Source organism: Desmodus rotundus, chromosome 6, assembly GCF_022682495.2.
Source record: "Desmodus rotundus isolate HL8 chromosome 6, HLdesRot8A.1, whole genome shotgun sequence".
NCBI classification, from domain to species: domain Eukaryota; kingdom Metazoa; phylum Chordata; class Mammalia; order Chiroptera; family Phyllostomidae; genus Desmodus; species Desmodus rotundus.
The window spans coordinates 37245683-37273378 of record NC_071392.1 but is presented as its reverse complement, the minus strand read 5'-3'; the positions used below and the strand labels follow the sequence as shown (position 1 = coordinate 37273378).

General features: G+C 37.4%; 1 protein-coding gene across 1 annotated transcript in view; it reads right to left on the bottom strand.

The window, feature by feature from the left end:
* SEMA3D (semaphorin 3D) overlaps positions 1-27696 on the bottom strand; it is a 190439-nt gene that overhangs the window by 40147 nt on the left and 122596 nt on the right. The window contains exons 6-8 of the mRNA XM_024557567.4: positions 23368-23461; positions 21428-21556; positions 12161-12303 (exon numbers count right to left, since the gene is read on the bottom strand). Of these exons, the coding sequence (XP_024413335.2) occupies positions 12161-12303; positions 21428-21556; positions 23368-23461 (366 nt within the window). The remainder of the gene's footprint in view (positions 1-12160; positions 12304-21427; positions 21557-23367; positions 23462-27696) is intronic.

Below are 27696 nucleotides of genomic sequence, written 5' to 3'. Positions count from 1 at the left end.
CATTTTTCTGGTGTTTTCTTCTATTTCCTTACATTGGCTATTTTAATAGGCCCCTATCTCTACATGGTAGTTGCTAAAAAACTGCATTCAGAATTATAAGCCTGCGTTTGTCACTATTGACTATTGAACTTGCCTGTCTTTAATAATGTTTAGTGTCTTCTGTCATTCAGCCCAACATGATTACACTATTAAACAATTTATCATAAAAGACATATTCCTTATTTTTAATTTAATATGTCCCTGCAAACATTAAATTAATATGATTTTTTGTTTGACTCAACTAGATCTGCCATGCTTATGATAAATAAAATGAGACTATTTAAAAATTAATTTGGGGCCTACTATTTCTATTAATGAATTTAGTTTTAAATATAAACTCTATAAAAAGTTTTATCCTTCATGTAATTTTTGTTCTTTAAAGTTAATAAAAAGTTCACCATCAAATTCTATGTCTGAATATTTAGGAACTGCTTTCCCAGGCCTTCTTTTATCTCCGGAAATTAAATTAAATTAGAAAAAAGTCATCTACATGACCACTTTGAACAGGAGAATTGAACTCCTATAAATCGTTGCTATTCTTGAAGAAAGAGGAGAGAGGAAAAAGACCCTTTTCAGTATTAACATGGGCCTTATGGACATCCAATTTTTAAGAAGATATAACGGATAGTAACAAAGCAAATTTCAGAAAACTCTTAGATTTGGGGGGGAGTTAAGAAGGCAATTAAGGCCCTTGAGATCAGAGACCCCAGCTATCTTTATAGCTTTAGTACCTAATGGCAAGGGTATACCGTGACTCCCACAGCAGTTAATCATATTTTATGCCTCCATCTGCTAAACAACAGAATTATTTTCAGTAGCGGCTCTGTTTAATTATTACTTAATAATTATATTTACTAATAATTATTTTATTGAGTTGTTCTTTAGGTTTAAAACAAATAATTTTGAAAGAATAATTTTGAAATTATTCTTTAAAGCCATCTAAATAAAATATTTCACTTATGAACTAAAATGTGCATTTACCAAATAAGATATCACACCCCATAGTTTGTACTATGTCTCACTGTTTTAAGTGATTTCAAGTCATTATGAACTTACTTTTAGAACATGTACGCAGCTGAGTTCACGTGTGTTGGAGGCTGACTATACATACGTGTGTCCACATACATAATAGAAACACATGGTAACCACAACAGTTATTTAGAACTTGGACAAACAGAAGACTTCTGGCAGCTGTATTTTGGCACTGCTACTGTTCAGAATTGCTGACACATGGTGATAATACAAAGCAAAATAACAGTTAGTCGAATTTCTAATAGTTTTTAATCCTCATCAGAATATCTACTCCTTTTTTCCTTTAACCCAACATCTACTCCAGATACGCCACTAACACCCTGCTTGCCCGGGGTTTAATAACCACATGTTTAATAATTAGTGACTAACTAAAATGCAAGATAAAATTGAAAAAGTCTTTAGAAAAGTATAGAGAAACTATAGATAAATGCCAAAGAATTTGAGCCTCCTCTGTGTTTTGTTTTTAGTGGGAAATTGAAGACAGGTTTCACTGAAGAGTAGGACTTCATACTGTCTTTAAAATGATAGGCAGGTTCAGACATGCAAAGATCAGTTCAGGGAATATTCTAAGCACTGGAAACTGGGGGGTGGGGGAGACAATAGGTGGAATGATTCAGAACATATATAAAGAACCAGGGCAGATTTGGTTTAGATACAAAATGGGATGAACTACAATAGGGGAGGAAAATAGTATAAAAGTAAATTGGGGTAGGATCAAGGAAGGTTTTACTGCCAGGCAAAGCATCTTTGTGTTATTTAGTGCACAATGAGGAGTCACTGAAAAATGCAGTGATTAGCAACGAAATGAAACAAGAGTTTTCTCTTAAGAAAGTAAATATATAACATACTTTATAAAATAACCTTCTGGAAACATGTGCATAATTGCTCTTAAAATTATATTTTGTATATGGTGCTTCTACTATTGTTAAATAACGGAAATAATAAAATAATAATAATAAATAATAAATATAATCTGTGCATCAGCTAGCTAGTGGATAATGCCATATATGTGCATATGTGAAGGCAGCTTCATTTAGATGTGGTTTTTATTGTTACTGTTCATATCCTCAGACTGTTTGATAAATATATACCCAGATGTTAATATGAATGAGGAAATATTTATGCTTTCTCTTAATGTAATAATGATCGCGGGTTAATGTATAGCAGTATTCTTGTGAGAAAACATGTTATTCAAAAAGAAAGACATAAAAAAATAAAAAATACAATGTAAGTTATCTCTTTATGTCTCACGTGACCCTTGATTTATAATTTTTCAAATCCACATGCCTAGCCTTTATGTATTTTGTTTGGCAGAGTCCTAGTTGTACTAAGCAGAGCTCTAGTTAACATTTTTATTTTAATGTATTCTTCTTACATACCTAGATATTTATTAAATTTTCATTGCCTAATGTATATTTTGAGAGAATCAGTAATACCAAAAATAGTGATGGTTCAATATGTGCAAAGAAATATATCAACTCTCATGAACATGATGTCGGAAACTACATGTGGTTTACTGCTTCACCCCTCGCTCGGAGGAGCTGCTCAAATTATTCTGGGAAGTGAATAAAGAGATAGACTGAATATTTACTTAATGATATTCCTTTAAAAGATGTACATACCACTACTTCATCTTAAAAAGGAGTAGCCATATTCTCCCTTTAACATTTTATTAGATAAAAGTGACAACGAATGTCCATTTTCAAATACTGTCCCTCTTTCCAATTGTAATAAAACCCACATTTAAGACAAACCATGAAAAAAATCCAACTATTCTACTAGCTCCGAATTTGTCAGACAGAAGAGGGATTTATACCATACTCTCATATTTTTTCACCTGACAAATGGAAATTGCAACCCTTTGAACAAAAGAATCTTCTAATGTACTTGGCCTACCCATTTGGCAGTATCCCTTGGCCCCTCAAGGAATCAAAAGATTTTTAAAACTCCAGGTCAGAGATGAAAGCCACCTGCTGTCAACAAGGAAACAAGTACGGTTTGGGGGATAATAGCTCTCGGGAATGGATTATAAGCATTTAATGACTGGATAGTAACTCTTACAGACATCCAGAAGCATGACCTGGATGGCAAAGTTCAATTCACAAGGAGTTGTATTTCTCCTGCAGGGAAGTGTCAGTTGGCTGACTGTTGACCAGCTCGCAGTCCCTGGATTTGTTTGCAAATCCGCACAATCCCCCCTGAGAACTTTAAGCCCAGAAGAGGGCTGAAAAGGGACTTAACCACTTTTGTATTAAAGTGTCACCTCCTTGCTATTTTTGTGAAGTTCTAAAGAACACAACCTCTCACTGACACAATAGATTTATTATTGAGATGTCAGAATCAGCAGCTTTCAGTCGCCCTTCACTCCTCTGTGTCCCCACTCTATTTATCACAGCTCCTTTGTGGTCAGATTGGCAAAAGCCTTGACATCCTCTGCACAAAGATGCAGATGAAAGTAACAGAGAAATTAAATGTAAACAAGCCTGACCACAGGGGTTCAGTCTGGGTGGTGAGCGCAAAGGGTCCCTGCTTTCTTATTCCCTATAGCTTTTTATATGTTCACAGTGTTTTTAAAATTTTGAAGTGATTAATATAAAAGAAAAGAAAACTAAAAAAATGAAACATTTACAATCTTTCAGCAACTTTGTAGTATTTCTGAGTCATTTGGGGGATGGCTGCATGTTATGAAACACTATGATCTTCCCATCACAGTAAGTACTGATGGGCAGATCTGTTGTGAGGCAGGTTTCTGGTGATTCCCTGTTCCTTTTACTGTCCCAGCAAATTCCCATCCTTATAAATCTTCCCTAGACATGTAGAGTAGCTATAAGCTGTCACACATACACTTTTATTGAGTGTGTCTTTTGACCTTTGGGTCACTACGCTGGGTCCATCTGTTAGACACGGTTTTGTCTATGTATGCCATCCCCATCCAGGCTCTCTCAGCCCTTTATAAATACCGTCATTTTCACCTGTATATTGGGAAACAGAAGCTAATGGCAAACGTAATGATGGGCCATTAGCTCTTATGCTCTTAAATCCTGAAGATCTTATAAATCAGTGAAATCTCCAAGGCATTTGTGAACATGTTATATTCTATTAAAATGTGAATGTGCATTCAGGCATGTGTACCCACACTGATAACTTTAAGTCGAAGGACACCAGGCTTTACAAATCAATAAACAATGGAGAATGACACACCTTAAGTACTTACAGAAAAAGAAAGTTTAATGCTGGAGTTGGAGTTTGTAAGTTCTTCTTTGTCTAACATTTAGTTCTTTTGCCTTATGCTGCTCTTCTGCATCTTTGTGCAGAAATGCCGAGACACTTCGAAAGCATGCCCCTAAGCATCCTTTGCGCACCCTCTCCCTAGTTTTACCCATCGATAACATTTCATCTCAGAGATTTTACTTGAACCAACTCTGCCCACGTTCTCTTGAAATGTGACCTAAAAACTACAGTCATCTAAGTCAATAAAAATGTTGTCCATACCTGAAATTGTCACACTGAGGCAAACACACATTTGACCTTTTAGGCAAAGTTAACAAGATTAGGGCAATGTAATACTCCTGTGTTTTCAATGTAATGCCCGTTATACTTCAATACATCATTCATATTTTTATCTGATATACCATTCAGAATCACAGCTGTACCTAGCAGGCTTGACATGGTCTTGTGTTGAGATTTGCCTTTAAGTCACCGAAAGACACATTTGCACCAGGGAATATTGGAGATATGATCACAGCGACTGGCATTTCAGAGCAACTGTCCAATCTGCTTTCCTCTGTGCTGCCTCAGTCTTCACTGAGTTATTTCTAGGGATGGATGGCCTATTTAGAAGCTTGAAATTATGATCACGGTGTGAGAAAAACAATAAGTAAAACTTGGAACAGAATCTCAAGAGCCCCCGTAGAAGGGCATTCCATATGCTATATTAAAGAGGATATTTTAGTGCATTAAATGAACTAATGAAAGATAGTGAATTATACCCACTGAATTAAATCAGAGAACTATGCTGCATTGTCTTTTTCAGCCTATGAGTCTTCTTTTTTAATATGCTATAACTATGTGTCATGCAACTATGTCATTGAAATGCCCCCCAAAAGTTCTGACCACTAAAATATAAAAGCAAAGAAAGAAAATAGTGAGTCTTCTACTTCATTTTCTAATAGTCTTGAAACACCTTAATGGTAGAAGAAACACAACTATTCAAACTCAAAAATCTCAGACAAAGGAGAGAAGAAAAAAGCACACAAAACTTGTGTGACAGCTATTGAACACAGTAGTTTTTGAAGCGATCAACTGTGTAGAGGCTCTCAAGGCAAAATATAATTTTCTCTTGAAAAAGAACTCTACTGTTTAGAGATGACTGGTTTTGATTTGCCATTGGAGAGTCGAAATGGGGAACATGTTTTTCTAACTGTTTCAAAAACTTGTAAAAATTATTAAAAATGCGGGACTTGGGTAACATACAATGGTAAAAAATTCAGTTTCTAAGATTTAACAGATTAAAATTAGGTAAATCAGACATATTAGGCAGCTCTTTTTCAGGTAAGATCAGAGTTCACTAAATTCAAAATAAAAAGCTAAACCAGCCCTATAAACCCTCGCCGAGGAATTTCAGACAGGAAAACAGATGGAAGTGGAGCAAAGGCACATCTGTAACTCGTGGGCTCTAAATCTCTCATTTAGGTTGTAAGTGACATGCTGAAAGTAAGCAAAAAAAAAAAAAAAAAAAACCCGCAACCTGGCGGAGATCAATAAATACGGAAAGTGTCATCAGCCTAAAAACACAAATCTTCAAAGGCAGTAATTGTCCAAATAGGACCATATATCAAAACAGACAATGCCGGTGGAATGGAGGCAAAGGGCTATTCATTAGCCCCCCAGGCAAGTTATGTGAAAGGGCTATCCAGCTGAATTCCTGGCATGGACAAAGGAAATACTGCGGAAGAAAAAAGAAAAAAAAAAAGAACTGGCATAACCTACAGCTGGAATCCAGAGTAGGCGAGCGTAAGTAAGCTAATGGACAATGCTTCCAAAAATGAACAGAATCCAAAAATAATGCAAAACAGTCCTGGGACTGAAAGTTGTAAGCAAGCCTCACTGAAGTGACTGGAATTTCCACACATTGACTTACAGGGTGGGTCTTCATGGGACACACACACACATGCCCAGTAATGAGCACCACATAGACATAAAGAATAGCATCTGCAAGGACTAACTTGAAAAGTAAATAGACACAAATTTGGGGGGAGAGTGCATTTCCTGCTCTTTCACCCGCTGGTTCAGTCCGCATTTATTACCTTGCCGGGAAGACCTGAGTAACTTACCACCTATGAGAGCAGTCCGGGGTGCAAGGTGCACCATTCAGTGCTTGAAAATACTGCCTGTCCTACAGAATCAATGAATCACAGAGCCTGGCGAGGGTTTTAGAAATCATTCTAGGCTAAGCCCCTTATCTTAAGTATGAGAGCACCAAGGAAGTAGTTTGACCAGAAAGTATCGACACAACTAAAACATTATTCATTGGTAAATGTGTTCTGCCACGTGTAATGATCAGCGTGTTGAATTTGGAAAAGATTCTTTGGGCGAAGGTACTTTTTCTCCCAAGGCTGTCGCTAATCAGCATAGCCCTGTGGAATGACCTTCTAAGTCAGTTCCTTTACTAGTTAGTATCTCTCCCTGTCCACACCTCTTGTCCAGTATTTGCATTGTTCAAATTGTTGATACAATTTTACCAGATATGTCTCCAAATTCTTTTAACATCCGGAAATAAGATCCAAGTATTGCTAAAAATGAGGGCAAAATAATAACAGTAACTTCAACCTTTAAAACTAGTGAAATGTTAGCTCTTTCCAGTAACCTTTGGTAACTAATCTATCTCCAAACTCCCAAGCACACACACGCTACCACTCTTCCACTCCTAACCACAGTGTTGAGCTGGCTCCGAAAGTGTGCATGTATGGTGTGTGTGGGTGTAAGTGTGTACATGATTTTTGACATTTATCTCACTTTGGCATGACCACGTACTTACATTATTTACAAGTCAGTCTCTTCCATTGTTAATTGCTTGAAAACAAAAATCTACCTCAGTCCCCCTTGTTTTCCAATACATTCCTCAGTATCTGTCACGTTCAAATTCGTATGATCTCATTTTAGTCCTTCATTTAAGAGTCATGGAAGAGATGGGTATCCTCATTTTCTAGGCTAAGGAACTGAGCTAGGAAGAAGTAGAGCAGCAAGATGCAAACCTACAACTGATTTCAAGTTGAATATTTGTATCATTTGGGCAAAAGTTATCATCTTTATTGCCAAATCTAACACTGGATTTGTAACCATAATCTTATTGATGTGCTTTTGGTGCATGGTTTTACTGACAACTGCTTTTTTCTTGAAATTTTTTTTTCCTTTGGCTTCTGACAACACTTTCCCAGTTCTCCAACTAGCTATCAAACTATTTCTTCTCAATTGCCTTTGTAGACATGTTCTTCTTCTCTCTCTTAAATCTCATTATCTCTCAGGATTCCATCCTTTCTTTTTAATCTTGCACTACACATTTTCTTGGGCAATTTCAGATACTTTCATGACTTCAAGAAACACCTCCATGCTGGTAATTTACAAATTCATGGGTCCAGACTTTATTGAGCCTCTGGTTCATATTTTTCAACTGGACATTATGGCAGCCACATCAAGTTCACCATATCCAAGTATAAAATCTATGCCCACAAAATTTATGTTGTCCCTTATGTTGTCAAATATCAGAATGTCTCTCTGCGTTTTCCTAATCTGGCTTATCTTCTGGAAACCACAGTTATGAAGAACATAGGAGTCCTTTGCTACAGGGCAAGGATCAAAGTTTCTGGGATAGGAGGAAGGGGGAATTGAAACGCACTGAAGACCTGGTAGAACAGGGACGTTCATACAGCTGGCGGGGTCATTAACTGTGACGTCAGTCAGTCCAATTTATAAACAAGAAAGTTAAAGTTTATGAAGACTCTTTAAATTTTATGCATGTTTTAAAGGGAAAACAGTCACTATTGTGCTGATTTTCCATTTATTCATTATAGTCCAGTCATAGCGAACCTCTTATTCCTTAAATGATTTTTAAAACCCATCTCTGGGATGTCACATATGCTGTCCCTTCCACCCGAAATATTCTTTCCCACCCCTGCCAGCTTTGCCGACGATTTCCTAATCAGTTTCAACATCTGGTTCAAAAATCACTTTCTCAGGGATACCTTCCATAACGAACCAAAAGCCCACTCATTTTTCTGACTTGCACCCTGTGATTTTTCCATTATAACATTTTTCACACTTATATATCAATTTATGTTCTACTGTTTAATGCATATATTACCTACTGGATTGTAAGCTCAATAACAACAAGTATAATGTCTTTTTTCTAATTAAAAAACTTCTATAAAACTACTGCTTAGCACAGTGTCATACACAGGGCCACTTACCAATAAATGTGTTAAGTAAACGAATGCGTTGGTAGTCTACATTTATACTGTAGCTACCAGCCACATACGGCTATTTAAACTGACATTAATCGACATGAAAATTAATTTCCTCAGTCATACTAGTCATATGTCAACACTACCAGCCACACAGCTACCATGTTGGAGAGTGCAGATACATTGGAGGAACATTCCCGTCATCACAGAAAGTTCTACAGGACAGCACTAGGCTACAGTAAACCATAAAAGAGTGGCGATAAATTAAGGACCTTTTAGAAATCTACACATAGATTCTATCTCACAAATATTTCTTGAACTTGCCCACATACCTCCATTCCTGCTGTCTTTCGGAAACCACCTAACACGTCTCCCGGGCACAAATATTTCTCAGCCCATATACATTCCTCAGATTATTGTTAAATGTATACTACCTATCAAGTCACTTCTCTGCTGAACACATTTATAACTTCTCATTGCCTAAAGCATAGAGTTTAAATTCCTAACATAGAAACAAGGCTTCTTATCTTCCAATTTACCGCCTCCATCTCAAATGACATTGCTCTCTTTTTACAGCCCCCGAGTTCCACTTACAAGATTTCACTTTTTTTGGAAACAAAATGTACTGTGTGACAATGCAGCCTAAAATACCTCCCGCCTCCCACTAAGACCCAGCTTCTCAGCTTTACTGAATGCATGCGGAGTCCTCAGCTCTGACCTCTCCACCTTATATTGGTATTAACTTTTTATACCTCTAGTACTCTCTCTGCACTGTGAGGTTTTAAAGAAAAGGGACAATAGCTTACTTATTTCCCAGTGCTTAGTATACTACATCTTGCATAGAACTTACATTTTATTGTTATTGTTCAAATAACAAAGTAGTGAATAAATGGGTTACAAAATTTAAAAATATTCCCTTTAGTCTGTAAATAATTTGTTAGTCATTCTTGTGTAATTTCAACCTACTTCCAAAACTCCCTCCCCACCAATACAGTACTCAGTCTGAAAAGAATACGTCTGAAAAGTCAACGACACAACTTTTGCTTGACTCGCAGGGCTGAAGAGGTAGGGAGCTCTTAAATTGTAACCAGTTGTTCACTGGGCTAAAATTCTCAGTTAGAAAGGAGCACAAATCAACAACAAATACGACAAAAACAACAAAACCTGCATATTCCCAAATAAGGAGGTTCTATGGAAAATTCCTAGTGGAAAATAATATAAAGGACTCCCATGTTAGTGAAAAGCTTTGTAAACTCTATGAAGTGTACAGTTACCTCTTAACTCTCTCTAACATGATCTCTTCCTTCTTAGATCTTTGCTTATATCTCTTAAAATCAATTTTGTTTCATAGCAGAGAAGCATTCTGTTATTATTTGTTAAAAATAGAAAAAACAATCTTATAATGACCCATTGAGGGTAAAAAAAAAAAAACAGCAGAGAGGAAGATATTACAAATAATATCAGAATAACGTTTTTACGTGAAAAAATATGTAACAGCAACAATGATGGTGCTGAGTAGCTGTTTCTTAAACTTTTTGGGTTTTGGCAGGACATGACATTTTTAAAATAAAATTTTAATCTTGCCAGTGAGGTCTCCACTTAGAAATGCTCACTTTTTGCCACATGTTAATCCTAAATTACTAAATAAGGTGAAATACATGAGCAGAGTGTGTTCCAGTTGAGGAATTACAAAGAAAACATTTAGAACCAAATACTGTAAACATTTGACCAACAGATCACACGTAATGGGAAATTCTAAAAGACGCTGTTCACTTAAAACAGTGATCGAGTACCAGATACACTGAACTGAGAACTTCTATTGTATTATTTTTTTTAAAAGAACACTCATCCATCACACATCCTTATTTGATCTCACAATTTGTTAGCTTTTCATCCAAAAACAATAGCCTGACAAAAATCTTGCTGTGTGGCCTCGGATGGAGGCTTTGCGGTGAGGAGACTCTAATATTAGAATTCTCTCCGCCTTTTCAAACTCCTACAAGAGTTTGTTCACAATTTCAATAAAGTATCTCATGGCTGGTACTTAAAGTCTACCTTATATTCTTAACACAAAATTTTATAAATGGGGTGACTCAATTTCTTTCTAAAATATTTCTCCACCTGTACGTTTAACTTTCAGTATATTGATAGTAGGGTAAAAACATTGTTCAACGTTATAAATCAATTTTTATCACTTAATTGGATTAAACCCATCAAGAAATAAGTATCGCACTGGTTCACAAAACACACAGTTGTCAAACAAGTTCATCAGAAAGTGACCCTTGAAAGACATTTAATGGATTGTAAATCTCTCAGGACATATTTAACACAGTTCTCTTATACACATGATGTCAATCTCCGGCACAGCCTTTTAGGCTGCGGGTACTGCTGATACAGGGGAGGCTTCAGTACACCAGCAGCGGCCACTCGGCACCGCAAGAGGCTTCAAGAAAATGACTGAATTCTTAGACTGGAAGAATGAGGATGCTTTTTAGAGAACCTGTCCCCTGCGGGTGAAGGGATCAGTGGGACACAGCATTACTGGCTGGGACTCCAGGTAAAGAACCTTCTGTGCTCACCAGCTGGCCTCACTCAAAAGTCATGTTTTCATTAGCACTTTAAGTGCGGAGATGGTTTGCATTACTGTCCCTGGACGTGTTCAAAAGCCTGGGGGCGCAGACTGACACACAAAAAGTGATAGGCTCAGAGGGAAGAAAATGAAAAGTTTGTATAAGACCAAAGCAAGTTGCCCACTGAGAACATTTATTAGTTTAACAGCTCTTCCTCTTAATAAATGAATTTATGCTTAAGATGTCTGTCTATTTAAGAAATGTTATTTTAGTGAAAATAAATCCAACTAAAAAAACAATATACTAGAGTCAAAAGTAGACCCAGTAGCATTCCTATTCTACGACGCTTGTTTTCACTCCAATGAGAGCTTGGAGGGCACAAAATAGAAGTGACTCAGACTTTCTGTATTTTCCTGTAATGCACATAAAAAAGCAATATTAAAGAACTAATTGTAATGCTATTCAAAATAATTGTTGCATTTTGGTTTAGTTGTTTTTTCCTCTTTATTTCATTTTCCTCTTTATCTCTGAATAAATTCAAAACCTAACCTAGATTAACGTTATAAAAGTATTTATTATAGTAATACTATAACTATATTTTCAACTTATTTGATTCAGGTAAAGATATATATTTTTAGATATGTAATGAGATCAGTGTTTTGATAAAAATACAAGGTACTTTTAGAGTGTAAATTACTCTAGGGATTACATTAAGTTGCTTTCAATTTCAAAATAAGATTAAATGTATAAGAACATTTCAAACTCCATGAGTTAGGACAATGCAGTGATTTTTCTGGAGTATCACCAACTAGCAAAAGGGATAAGCCACCAGTGAAAGAAGAGGGGTGCCTGAGAGACTCACACCCGGGGAACAGCTCAGGCACGGAAAAGTAAAATCTTTTTCTCCTTTTTCCATTTAGATCTCAAGAATTATACATATAAAATAGTATGAATATATCCTACCACTTATAATTAATGGGCATGAACTTTTACTTTCACATTCCATGGGTAATTGTTTATACACATACATATACGTTTAAGTAAAGTAAATATATCTACCTTACAAACTCTTCCAACTCGAGAAAGAATCGTCTTATCAGAAGTACTGCCTTCTTGAGATGATTCACGAAAGAAGAAATATATTTTATCATCATCTGGATTATAGGTGTCTGGTATGGGGAAAGTTCCAATAAATTTTGCTCCTGTTTGAAAGAGAAGAAGCTTTAAATTAAAATACTGAAATAATTTAGCCACAATATTACTGGCATCTTTTGCATGTTGAACAATTAGCAAAATTTTTTAAAATAATGAACTAGAAGTGGAATGTGGGCAATAAGACATATACAAAAAATACATATGACATATGTAGTAACATGCGCATGAAGACACCCTGGACAAGTTCTCCAGGGACTCTAGAGGGCAGGGGAGAATATGACTGGCTGATATTTACAATTTTTGCACCTTGACTAAATTACTTATAAAGCCCTTTCAAACCTGCAGATTCTGTGATTTATAATCTCCTTTTATATGATGGAGTCACTGCTTTTTAACCACAACATCTATCACAAAAAGTTTAGGAAAAACTATAAACATATCCTCAATTTTCTTATATTAGGAAGTTATTTGCTGCATTTGCATAATTGCCAAAGGGGTGGGGGGAATGAAAATGGAACAAAACAAAAACAAAAACAAAAAATGAATAGGGCATAAGTTAACTCCAGTGTAGGCTCTGGAGGCATTCTCTCCAGGTTTATATCATGTTTCTGCCACTTACTGGAAAGATGACCTTAAGCAAATTATTTATTTTTCTCCATGCCTCAATCTTCTCATACCTAACAAAAGGCTATGGACATCATCTACCTCCTTGGGTAACTGATACCATGAATTAATATAAATGAAACACTTAGTTTCTGACAGTGACAGACACATAAGGGTTCAGCAAACACTGTTTATTATTAAAATGATGATTACAGTGATAATCATCATTATTATTATGACCACAAGAAAATGATAAAAAACTGTACACACCCATACAATTGCTAGAATAATATGCAGTTGTTAAAAGTGAAATAGTTCTAAAATGTGCTTCCATGGAAAGATGTCCATCATACGGGTTAGGTGAAAAAATATTGGTGATCCTTTAAACCCTTTGCATTGCATCAGTAAGAAGTCACGAGTTACTCATTCCTTGTTTAGAAGGTATTGGGCATTTTAAGTCCTGACTGTATATAATTGTGAATTAACCAGGTAACAGATCTATAATTGGTTGAAACTAGTTCAGAAATACTTCTTTTGATTAAAACAAAGACAACGAGAGTAGCTGAGAAATAGAGAATGGACTTCAGCTACGAGAAAACAGAGACACCTGGAAAGAAGCCAAGAGCATTGTTCAGGGAATAGAAGCAGGAAACAAGACAACCCTCCACCCCAACACCTCCCACCCCCCAAAATAGGAAGACATGAGAAGTGAAGAAGATCAACATTGCCTTCTCTAGGGATTTGCCCAGGGCCCTGATTGCTGGCACCGCAGGAGACTAAAAATCATTCCCTTGCAAATGCAGAGCAGTCGGTCAACAGCCTAGTAAACATGGCTTCACAGTAGCCTTTCTTCAGCTGGTAAAAGTCAGTGTTTGATTCCAAGGCATGGGTAGTCCAGTCTTTGCCACCCAGGTCTCTGTGGCAGCCCTGGTCTCCTGTGCAATTGTTTCTATGCTTAAATGAGAAGCGTTGACAGGAAAAGGAGGACGGGGGTGTATGGGCACAAGCTTTCTCTGCTTTGTTTCCCATTACGTCCATGTTGCATCCTGGAATTGAAACGCCAATGGCCTGGCATCTCCTGTAATCTCACTGTGACACAGTCCTGCGTCGCATGAAAGGTAAATGTTGGAGAACCGTGAAGGATGTTTTAAATTCCCTTTTCTAATTGATCTTAAATTAGCAGGGTTGATTGGCATTTCTCATTTTTTATTTAAGTATGTCATCTTTTCTTAAAAAACTCTTTGTGGAAATAAATTTTCCTACAAATGTGGTATCAGAATGTCAGCAAATTCACGACAATAAAGACTACATGTAGTTAGTATTATATTCAGGGCATTAGAAAAGGAAAAGTGGTAGGATTAGAAATATAAAAATTAATAAAACTGACTCTTCACTTTAAACCAATTACAATCTAGATTAGAGAAATGTTAACATATGGCCAACATATATGGCTAAGGAGGCCTCGTGTCAATGTTTCCAGTGACTTAAAAGAAGGTCGCAACAGTAGGCAAAGAAAAGGACAACCAACTGTGGGCTCCCACACACATAGGCCATACATTAGTAAAAATCATTAGAACTTTTTTGAATTTACAGATGCCTCAATTCAATGTCACTGACTTGGCTGAAAGTCCCCAGTTGCACTGGCAAGTATATGCTTTAAAATATAGAGATACTAAAATAAATAAAACCTTATAGGTGACTCTTAAAAGTGTCTAAGATTAAGAGTCACTGACATAGATTTCCTACATATAAGGGGGGACCCCAAAATGCAGAATTTATTTATTAAAATTGTGTATTTATTCTGACATATTTAAACTTCCGTCACCTTCAGGTACTCTCCTTTTGATGCAATACACCTATCAAGACATTTTTCCACTGATCAAAAAAGTTCTTGAACTTGTCGATTTTGATGCCTTTTAGTGCTTTTGCCATTTTTTGTTTCACCTTTTCTACATGAACAAAATGTTTCCCTTTGAGGACTTTCTTTCATTGGGGAAACAAAAAAAAAGTCGCATTAGGCAAGATCGGTGAACAGGGAGGGTAGGGAATGGGGTCATGCTGTTTTCAGTCAAACCGGCTGAATACTCAGTGCAGTGTGGGCAGGTTTGCTCATAAGGCACTCATCACGAAATGGGCAAATTCATTGAAAGAGTCTTCAAAACAATTCACTGAAGCCAAACACAGCCTCTCACAACACCACCAGGTGGTACACTGATACAGATGGGTTCCTAGAACACTCAGCTAGTGGGGGAAGCCTGTAATACAAGGGGCCCACCCTCCAGAAGATAATTCCATTTCTTTGGGGTTCCCCCTCATATAACAGTGGTCTTGTTGTGTTTATTCCATGACTTTTTGTTTTATTTAACTCTATTTTAAGTGCTTGTTGTTTTTCTAGTATTATAAGAAAATTATTTTGGACTACTGTAAGAAAATTAAATGGTGGAAGTGTTTATGCCGAATATTTACTGTATGAAGAAATCTAATTATGAAAAAAGAGTATTAAATAGTACTCTATTCTTTGATTTAAATAATAGCAAGATTTCTGAGTAAAAATATATACACATTTCAAGAACAGAGAGTTTCTTTCTTGCAGATTCAACTGAGGTCCTATCTTAGAACACTGATGTTAGTACTTCATGATAAAAACTCTTTCCTGACTTGCTGCCAAATTCGGGTAAAAATAGGTATCATTTAATCAGTGTATGACATGCATCGTTGTTGAATTAAAGAATTTAAACTCATACCAACAGACACCTGGGCTCTATTATAGCACATTTTTCCCTGTTGGCGTTTGAAACACGTGTCCTAATAGGAATGGAGCTTGTGCACAGGCATTTTCACAAACGAACTTTGAGCGTAACAGCAAGAGTCACTGCCAAATGAAAAATGGCACCAATCCATGTGGCCTGCAGTGCAGATCACTTTCATTTCTCCCTGTGAACCTCTGTTCACCCAGATGAGCTCACCTGCACCATGCCAACACACCGACTCTCCGACTCTCCTTTACTTCTCCTTGTGATACCGTTTTCCTACTACTTTTGAAAAATGCTATCCTTCTGTGCGGGAGGAGAATTTACAGACAACAGAGCACTCCAAAAGAGGCTTCAAATAAAAACTGCCTCCATATGTTAAAAATGAAAAATTAAAACAAAAGTTCTCATTTACTTCAGGAAGGAAAACAAAAACATATGCATCTGAGGGTCATCATTTGTTTTTATTTTCCAAATTTTACTTTTACACTAAAATTCTCACAAAAACTCTACTGTGTCTGGATAACCAATTTTACTTGGGTCTGTTGTCCTATTTTCTGATATGTTCTAAGATTAAATTGAGGAATAAAGTGTGGAATCATCTAACTGTTCATCTAGAACTCCCCATAGTATTTCTAATTTATCCTTGCAGTTTTTCCTTCTCCTGTTAGGTATTTAATACATGGACTAATTTCTCAAAGAAGGGATCAGAACTCATATTTCTTAAGTCTTTTGGAACTGGATTAGATAAAGCCCTAGGGAAATTCTGACAAGAGTCCTTGGACTAGTAAGCAAAGAGGCTAAGTGATCTCATTCTGGTTAATTCTAGGCAGAGCAAAGAACAGGTTCTTCAAGGATTTTAAGCAGCATAAGTGGTTCAGTAACAAAAACGGACTTATAAAAGATTCATGTAGTATAATAATTTTAAAAAGGTTAATTATGTAAATTCTGCATCCTAACACGTAAGTACGCAGTTGCAAATTTATGTATGCATGTATGTATTTCATTTTTATTGTTGTTCAGTTACAGTTGCCCCACCTTTTTCCCTCTTTGCTCTCTCCTAACCCATCACCCCCACTCCCACAGTCAATCCCCCCACTGTCCATGCCCATGAGTCCCCTATTCATGTTCCTTTGCTTGCCCCCTCCCCTTCATTCCCCCATTATCCACACCTCCACCCTCCCCTCTAGTCACTGTCAGTTTGTTCTTTATTTCCAAGTCTCTGATTTTATTTTGCTCATTTGTTTTGTTGATTAGGTTCCCCCCAAATTTAATTTAATTGTTTAATTTCATTTCATCTTCACATAATATCAGTTTACCTTTACAAGAGTTTAATTCATCACAGAAATGTATAAAATAGGATTTTAAATTGAAAATTAAAGTACAGAAAGCAAAATTTAACATAAAACTTCTCAAACTGTCTAACCAGAAATAAATTTGATACAATGTATTAATACATTAAAATAAACAAATTAGACATTGACCCCAGCATTTGAAATATCAAATATCTGTCAGTTCTTTCAACCTGGCAAAATTTTTATGAAACCCAGGAATGAGTTTTACATCTACATGCTTAATAAATAGTAAAGAAAATTTACACATATGTTGGATTAAGCTATTGTGGGCTTTTGCACATAATTAATGAACAAGTATACTGTAGACCATGGCTGTTCAATAGAAATTTCCGAGATGACGGAACTATCTTATATCTGTGCTATCCAATATGGTAGCCCCTAGCCCATGCTTTCCATATGTGAGTAGTGTGCTAAGAAGCCACATTTCCAATTTGTTTAATTTTACTTAACTATAATGTAAACAGCCACGTGTGGCTAGTGCCCACTCTGCTGGACAGAGCAAGTAGGCCGTGTCGTTAACGGGGCTGTGTTAGGTCCAGGGCAAAGGAAGGGGCCTTTACCCTGTCACTGCCACCACAGTGGGAGTCCAGCTGCCAAATTCTGGAGACACGCCATGCTGCTCTTGTCAGAATTTGGTGTTGTGATGGAAGGGTGGGCCTGGCAGTTAGGGAACCAGGACATACTCTTTCTTCGTCCTGTCTCCACTTCAGGAACATAAGGTTGAATAACATAATGTCTGAAACAACATTCATGCCCAATAACCTACACGGTCCCTCTGACAGTCACTGCATTTTGTCTCCCCATACTTCTGATACCAGTCAGATGGCCCCACTGGCCTGTCTTTGGACCCTAGGCTGATGACATTGAAAAATGGCCACTTCTCAGAAGGGAAGACAGAACGCTCCCTGAGCAAGCCAATTTCTTGTGCCTTAGTATGTCAGGCGCTTCCTCATTATCGGACTCTCCTGCGTTTCTGTAATTCTTCCCTTGCACTGTCCTAGTTTCCTCGGACCCACGAGCTCCTGATGGACTGGGTCTTCTGAAGCACTGTGCTATTCTAATTTTGGCCTGTTTGTCCCTCAGCAAACCTCTGACCAGGGGCTCACACCAACTGACGCCTGCTAGACCAGAAATGATTTTAAAAATAATAAAATAATGGCAATAAACCAGGGATGAGGTGATGGAGACCTATGGGAAGACGGTGGTCCTGAAAATAACAAGGTCAATAATAGAAATTTTGAAGGAAGTAAAGGCCCTCAGCAAAAGATTAGATAAAAGGTTAAAGGAGAGGAAGGAATCAAAGATAATTTCAAGGTAACTGAGTGGATAAAGTTAAAGTTAAGACCGATAAAAATCAGGAAACTGGCAGTGAAGGATAGGTTACAAAGGAAAAACAAGACAATTTTAAAGTTAGACTCATAAAATTTTGGACTTTAGATACAATTAGTCTTTTATATACCTACCTCCATCTCTCTATCTATCTACATGTGTATACATTTGAGGAAAATTCAAACAAAGGATCACTAAACAACTTGTAAAAATCTCAAAGCACTTTAATGGCATAATCAAAGCTAAGGCTTAGATATCTTTATTCCCATAGGAAACAACCGGTTTCTTCTACTTGGAGATGAAACTATAAGATATGCAGATAAATATTTTAAGGGCACTTAGGTACAAGAAAAGGCTGGAAATGTAGTTTTCTGGAAACACTAGAACCCAGGAAACAATTGAAACTCTTAGAATTTGATGAGTTCACAGTTATGAAGTAGAGACAGAGGGAAAGGGGGTCAATAGTCAAAACTGTTAAATAGATGTCAGAGAACCAGAGCATTAGGGTTTCAGGCCCACCCCCCACTGCTCTACTTTCCGGAATAAGTAATGATGGTGATGGTAACCTTGACACTAAAACTGCTCTTAGTCCTTACAACACTATGAATATTATTATTATTCCAAAGTTTTAGAGAATTTGGATGAACAGAAAGACTTGACTAGGGTCACAAGTGACAGTATTTAAACCTAACGGGATTTAAGTTAAACAGAAACACAGTTACAATTTTAGTCTAAATTGGGACACCTGTGAGAGTAAAAGAACAACAGTGATAAACTGGAAATATCCAGGCAAACCAGGTTATATCATACCCCTCTCATTAAGCACTAAGCAATCTGCCTCGAACATTCTAGAACCACGAATGTTCCCCTAATTCTTCATCATTTGCTGAATTCAATCCATTGAAACCTTCTGTTGTGTATACTGTCTCCTCTCTTCAATTTCTTGCTTTCTGACGGCTTCTTTAATCACAAATTTTTCCCAGTCTCTAAAATCTTCTCTTGAAATCTTTCTCAAATTCTTCTGTTCCCAAACAAATATTTTCTCTTTCAAATATTCATTCCTGTATATTCTCATGACCACCTCCACTGCCACCCCCTTTGTTCCTGTCCCATCCTCATTTTCCTATCTTATGCAATAAATAAATAAAATGGCCTCTTCTCTCTCTGTCCCCCTTCTCCTGTGGTCTTCCCTTCATGCTACTGTCCATTCCCTTCATCAAAAAAGACCTGATTCCCTAGGTAAGGTCAGGGAATGGAGGAGGGGCCAAAAGAAACAAACTTCCAGTTATAAAATAAATGACTTAGGGGATGTAATATACAGTACGGTGGCTCTAGTTATTAGTACTATACAGCATATTTAAATGTTGCTAAGACAGTACATCTTAAAAGTTCTCATGAAATGAAAAAAGTTTGTTACTATGTCTGGTGATAGATGTTGCTACACTTACTGTGGAGATCATTTTGCAATCTATACAAGTTAGAATCATTATGGCATACACCTTCAATACAATGTTGTAAATCAATTAGACCTCGAAAATTAAAAATAAATAAATGAAACCATAGATAACTTCCTGTTGGTTTCAGGATAATATTTACAGCTCTCCGGCCCCATCTGCCACTCTCTTCCTGTGCCTCAGGCATCCCTCATGCAAGAGGCCAGCAACCCTGCCCATAACCTTTGCAGGCCCAGGCTGTGGCATAGCGTCCGGAGAGCCACAGGCCCTCAAATGCTTATTAAGAGAACCTTCAACCACCTCAGAGGTTTTCTACCTTCTAAATCCCTGCACACAGCCCTAAGAACAGCATGTTAGGCAGATAATAGATGAATAAATATCTCTTACATTCATTGTTTCAGCAATGCTTCAGACTTCTTTATGGGCATATCACAGTTAAGGAAAAAAAATGGAATACTCCTTTAAATGGTAATATAAGGTTCTCAAGGCTGGAAAATACAATCTATATTTCATTTTAAAGCCTTAAGTGTATCGTGTTACCTAAGCTGATAACTAAGTTTTACTATTGGTAAAATCCATGGAGTCCCTCTCAAGTGGCGTTTCTCCAGGAAGCCTCCCCGTGCTCAAGAAGATAGTCCTGTCTTACATGAGTGGCAAGAAATAGCTTAGCTGGGGATAGTCGAGATTTGTGTTATGTATTAATAGGGTTCTCTTTTGGTCAATGAAATTCACTTTGTTGTGTAAACAAATGGATCTGGAAATTTCGACTAAAGAAATGTTTTTAAAGTGTTTTTCCCTTTTGTTTATGTTGTCACTCTAAATGATGTAGAGAGACAGATGGCGCACAGGACGTTTCTACCCAGGCCTCCTGCATGACGACCCAGTATTTACGGTGGGAACGAGAAATGTCGTCTGCCTGCTTAAACAGTAATGTTGTGTTCTTCTGCCACGCAGTAGACTAAAGTCCCATGTCGCCTAGAGACACGTTAGAGAGATCATGATAAAACCTGACTTGTTGTAAGGCGGGAGAGAAGAAAAAAATCCTTGCATTATTCCTTGAATGAAATAAATACATTTAGGTTTTGTTGGGGTTTCTTTTTGGGGGGCGGTTAGTTGTTTTATTGAAAACTTGGACTACTGTATGATCCCTATAAAAAAGTAGTCAAACTAAGTGTGAGTGTCAATGTGCTTAAAATTTTAGAGGGAAATGTCTCAGCTGAAACACAAATTATCCTTAAACAAAAGAATAATCTAACCCCTTTCCATTCTGCTCATGGGCGAAATTTGGCTTAGTCATCCAAAACAGGCTGCAGGAGAGATGCTAACTCGAAGCCCAGTTCTGCCATCGACAAGCTGGAAGACCTTGGCCAGTTTACTCAACTTCCTTCTAACTCAGTGTACTCGTCTTTAAAAAGTGTGTAATAATTATATATATATCTCATAGGTCATTCGTGAAGATCAAAAGAATCAGAGCATAGAAGTGTGAAGAACAATACCACATTAAAAATGTCAGCTATTATTATTATATACACAACATGTGTAACTTAGTAAGGAATTTCTTCAAATGTATTTTAAAATGAGTTAAATCACTTATCCCAAAACACAGCTGAATGAATAAAAATGAGTTTTTTATCTTTTGAAAAGCAAGGCAAAACAATCAGGAGTGAGAAAACCACTAACCATTGAGCCAGTAGTGCTCTGAAATGTCAGTTCTGATGTAATGGTGGTCTTGAGTAGGCCCGAGGGACCGTGTGAATGCGGTGTCTTTGCCAAGGAAATCAGAAGCCGTTCCAGAGTAGAGGTACTCATCTGGGTGGGAGAAAAGAATACACAGGACTTCTAAGAGTTTACCAGTGGATGCTATTTATAATATACTAATTTCACAGCATGACACCAAAGATGCTTATTGCTTAACATCAGAATATACCGATGTTATAACTCATATATTTCACACTCATATTTTGAAAAATTTGCTTAAAGGAAAGATAACACAATGAACCTCGGAACCTGATGACAGATACCTGAATACGACGAAGGTCAAAATCGCTGAATCGATTACTGCACATGTATTGCCTTCACTTATGAATAAGCTTTTCTTTCCCTTCGCCTCACAAGTAACTCAAGGATATATCATAATTAGGAGCTCCTCGTTGTAGCAACACACAGAAATATTAAAAAGCAAATGCCGTAATGAGGAATGGATTGTGTAATTAGTATTTACTTAACCAACACAACCTCAGTGACCACAGCTTCTCTTTGCCTAATCTCTGCTGAAAGGGAGCTTTCAGCACTGAAGTCATTCTTTGTAATTATAACATTTTGCATTCCTTGTAGCTAGTCATGGCTCTAATAGTTCTGATAAACAGGAATTCCTGAAAAGGGACAGAAAGGAATGATGTTGCCATTACTGCATACCAAGCTTCTTTGTCCTGTTTTTTATGTAAAGTGCATATCCATGTTTATGGGGGGGAGGGGGAAGACAGAGAAAAGAAGGAGAAGGAAAGGGAGAGGAAGAGGGAGGGAGAGGGGGAGGGGAGGAGGGAGAGAAATCAATGAGGTTAGAGGGGAAGAAAGAGGCTGAGAGGGGAAAGGTGGGTGGAAAGATAGATGGAGGAGGGGGAGACAGGAAGGACTAGAATCTAACATGAAGAAAAGGAGAGGAAGAAGATAGAGAAGGGAGGGGATGGGCAGGAGGAGCAGTAGACAAATTGACTCAGGGGAGAAAAAGAGGATGGGAGGTCAAATTTTCCCCAGTGTTTGTTAGTGCCGTGCTGGGGTGGACGAAGGCAGCAGAAAAGCACGCCATCCCTATTATCTCGCCCTTTTGAGAGCTAAGCTTCTATTTCAAGAAATCTTCTCACAGTCAACTTCTATGGGTTACCCTTAATAGACCAAAATAAAAAATGGCTAATATCTACAGAACATTTAGATATTTTGAATGCCTAAATAAAAGAACAAGTAACAGCAGTGTTTTATCACTGAAATCCAATTTTCCTCAGAAACATAATCTTTAAAATTTTTTCTTTGTGTAAGTGATTCAGATACTTTCTAAATCCTCTGATCCTATTCATCTAAATAAGTTTTTACTGAGCTAATTGAGACAACCAATCCAAATAATAGTCAACTTCAAAGGAAAAGAAAACAGTAAAGAGAGAAATCCAGTTACATGAAGTAAATGCAGATATGGTACTGCTTTCATCTCTTGAAATATCCCCTAAATATTTCATTGTGGGGCAAATTTTTAAAAATAGAAGGACAAAAAAAATCAACAAAGATATTATGAAAAAAGTTTGGTAAGAGTGAAGGAAACAAATTATTAGTTTGAAACAAAGTCGCAAATACTTGAACTTTTTCACAGGGAAAAAAGAAAACCGTATCTTCCTACTCCCAAAATGAATCTGCAGATCCAGACTTTAAAACCGTCTTCTTTGTATTTAAATTACTCAGGGACTCCCTGTATTGATAAGGATGCTAAGTATAGAGGGATTTGGCACTAAAATACTGTAACCAAATAGGGGAGGATTCCAAAATAACCTAACTCAACATGAAAATGTAGTTTAATCTGCACATACCTTTGGAGAAAACCACCTAAAGCAAGGACTGCCTGTCACTGACCTTACCTGTCATTACTGAAGCAAAAGGCTGTTGAGGATCAAAAGGACATTTCAGTCTGCCAGACTCCAAATTGTGTGCATCCAGTTTGAACACAACTTCCTGTTATGAGAAATGTTAACACAAAGTGAGGTTTCTTAAAGTATCAGAATCAGTAAGAACACAGGAGATAAGAACTAAATTCTAACTCATTAATTCAACAAAAAACGATTGAACATATGTTATGTGCATCATGCTGTGCTCCTTAACTCTTTAGCAAATATTATTTCTGGCAAGACTCAATTCCCATGTTTCGGTCTCTGTTTGCCCAAAGTAATAATATAACAAGAAGAAGAAGAGGAAGAAGAATGCTGAATGGATTTATCAATCAGAAGTACTAATATATACTCATCAATTCATTAGGCCTGGACCACTATCATTACCATATCACCATCAAGCACATGTCTTTCTTAAGCCTAATAGCTAACTTATTGAACTTAACAAGTCAATGTCCTTATCTAAAAAATAAGCTTACTATAATAATTATACTTTCATAGCTTTATGGTCTGTTTACCTAGCACCTGCAACTACTCCAAATTACTTAAGCTTTGTTGTATTTTATAATTTTAGGGACATAAAGTGTTCTAAGGTAGGCAGTTCACTTTCATAGCGGTTGATGCATGTGGGCAAAAAATACCCTGTTACAGTATTTTCACTATTATGAAAACACTGTACGCATTAAAAGCCACATAGTTATTTTGGCTGAAACATCTATTTGTACAATAGTGGCTACAGACAGAATGACACTAGCAGACTTTCAATATTCAGGAAAAAATAACATCTTAAGTTGCACTGTCCAAGAAAAATATGAATGCATAATGAATATGGTCCCAGGAGCTGATGCGTTCATAATAACAATGACAACGCTACCATCCAGCAAAACGGCTGGTGACTGACCCTGCCTGTGCACTAGAGAAATTCAGAATTTCAGACATTTTCTCTCGACGGTGTGCCTACGAAGTTCTACCGGGACACACACACATGTCATAAGAAAGGACCATTCAGTGCCACTTGCCTAGAAAGCAAGCAACGAACCAGAAGGGAGAGAGGACTTGGATTATTTACTGCGTCGTGTGCCATGCCAGATCTCTATAAAGTTCACGCTTTTACCTCATCTAGCCTCACAATTCAAACTCGTGAACTTAAAATGTGTTGAAATCAGTTACTAGCAGCCTCGCAGTGACCATGGAACATGATCAAGCCCAGGTATGTTTAATTAGAACAGGTCAGCTGATGACAAGTTCCGATAGCAAAGACTAGGCATGAAAAACACGTCCAGTGAGAACACACTTAGGGCATGCTTTCCAACCGTGGATGGGGCTAGAGATGGTCAGGAAGAAAAAAAGAAACACTTGTAGATAGTAGCTCTTAAGTATGTTTCACTATCATTACGGGAGCATTACTCCCCACAGATCAAACGGAACTGTTGACTCGAAAGCCTATAGTGGGATATTGTAAAAGGAAAAAGCACGCTGAATGTTGGTATGACAGAAGATCATAGTGAAGAGCTAAAAAAGAAAACCGAGAATATATCTGAGATAATGTCACAGTTGATGCAAAGTACTAAATACTCCCTTATAACTGCACAGACTTCTGTTTTCAAAGTGCAACATTTTGTTAAATTCTCAAGATAAGCCTGTAAAATTGCTATTTGTGCAAACTGAGGACCAGGACTCCCTTATAATCTCCTGGAGAAAGGACATAGCAGCAAAGTGCTTCCTTGAGCCAAGAGTCAAGGACACCAGCAGGATAATGACGTCAAAAATAATGGCTGATTAAATGGACTTCCACAGAAAATTGACTGAATTACATGGCATGCCAACTTTGGAGACTTCAACTGGGTAAGACTTTTTCCCATTTAATTCCTTAATTGTAAGTAATTATGCAAAAAAAACCTATGTAAACTGCACACAGGAATATTGTTGAAATAAAGCAATAAGAAGAATGATACACCCTGGATGGAATGGCTCGGTGGATTGAATACCAGCCTGGCAACCTGAACATTGCCTGTTTGATTCCCAGTCAGGGCAAGGTCCCCAGTGAGGGGCACGCAAGAGGCAACTAATATATCTCATATATTGATGTTTCTCTCCCTCTCTTCCTCTCTCCTTTTCCCTCTCTCTAAAACTAAATAAAACCTTAAAAAATAGAAAAATGATAGGAAATATTTAATCATCACAACTAGGCAAAGTTATTATTAATACCATTCTTATTTAAAGACAAGACTTGTAGCAGCAGCAGGGACAAAGAACACACTTGTAGTCTAGTTATTTCACAGCTATAAGGCACTCCAAGTTTTGCAGAGTACATGTATGTGTATGTACACATATACACACGTATATATACAGCAGATGGTATTTTTATATGGAATTTATATAATGCTTTTGAAATCCTTGTCTCTCTACTTTTCTGTATTCCTGTTGCCTACTACTATGGCTGCGTATTAAGTGGTTGGAATGCAGCAAGTGCTATGCCAAAGCCTATACTATAATTTTCTCATTTTATCCTCAAAATTACCCTGTGAGGTACTTAGTATTACTATCATCATTTTGCTGAATAAACAGAAGCTTGGAAAGCTCATGCAATGTGCATAAGACCATGGAGCTGGTAAAGGACGGGAGCATAATTCAAATGCTGGCTCCCCAAGCGCCAATGATTAGTTGTTGACAACGGCCCTGACTTCTGTCCTGAAATCCAGATCCCACTGCCCCGTTGGCACGACCTCCTGGGCATTTCTCAAATGCAGAGCATGGAAAACCAACTCACCGTCCTCCCCACAAACTTGTTACTATTCTCACCTCAATAAGTAACACCACTCTCCAACCCACTGCCAAAGGCAGAAATCTGGGATTCATTTTAGCTTTTTTTTTTATCCTTCTTCCCTTTGCCCAGCTGAACTGAACAGGAGTCCCCAGAAAGGGGATTTCCCTCACTTCTCTCCTCCATCCTTTTTATATATTACCGTCCCCTCTTCTCATCCCCTGCAGAGCAACCTTATCTATTTTGAACATGGAAGAGCCTTCCAAATTCCCTCTGGAAGAACAATGAATACCTGGGACTAATAATTCATTTAAAAGTTAACAATCTTCAAGCAGCGCTCAACACAATTACCTGTACTCCTGACTAGCAGCAAACTCGCAGGGCTCAATACCCCCCTTCTCCTGTAATTCTCTTATTCACAGAACTTGTAAATTTCACTGCCCCTGGGCTTCTTGACAGTCCCAAGCTAAATAATTAGCTCCATGTAAATTCCTTTTCAGCACTTGTGACTTTTAGGAGCTCCAGAACACTCTTAGCATCCCTCAGCAGGTTGTGAGTTTGGCCTTTAGCCTCAGGCCTCAAAACACATCCAAGCTGTGGGGCTATCTCATATAATTACACCCTATGCTGTGAGCTGCTATTATATATTATCCTTCATCAAAGCTAGGCAGAGGACATTACACAAGCAACAAAGAATGATGGATTCCAGTTGCCAAGTCTCCTAGTGGTTCAGAGCTTTAACTATCAGGGTTGCTTTATTTTCAAACAGTAGAGTCTGGGCTGGTTAGATGCGTTGGTTAGAGAGGAAAATTTATCCAGCCACAGTCGTGGGTTTGACTTGTGCATGAATCCGTTAAGCCAATGTAAAGAAACCTGTTCCATAAACTCAGACTTTAAGTTCAAACATGCAGCCAATTATCCTGCACATATGTGTGGTTATTCACGTGAAGTGTATACATAAATGTAAGGATGACAGTGCAACCCATCGCCCCATACAAAGACACCCTTCGGAGCACGTGTTCCGAAGCTCGGTTGTGCAGGCTTGCTTAGAAGCAGACTGCTTTGGGTCAGTGCCTTGTAGACCATCGAACAGTTGGGTGATCTTGGACATGTTATTTAATTCCACTGAAACTCAATTTCTTTACTAACTTGTAAATTAGGAGTAATAAAGGCAATAACTTCATTAAGAGTGTTGTGAAATCGCAAAGATACAATCCATGTAACATGCCTGACACAGTCGATGACACAAAAAGGCATGCTAATATATTAGTTGTTAATTAAATCACTGAAATCTGTATGTTTCTCATTTAGGGAAATGCTCGTAAATAGCGGAATACATTGCTCCTAATTAATACATACTTTATTCCCACTGAATCATTTTTGGTCCAGCAGAAAAAAAAATGGGTTTGTGTGCGAATATGACTACCTATACAATTATAAGAAAAATATTAAATTTTCTGTACTTAGTCTCCACCATTGTTAATATAAGTAATAGGTCAAATTTGTTGAATGGGAAAAACAAAATTTCTTATAAGATA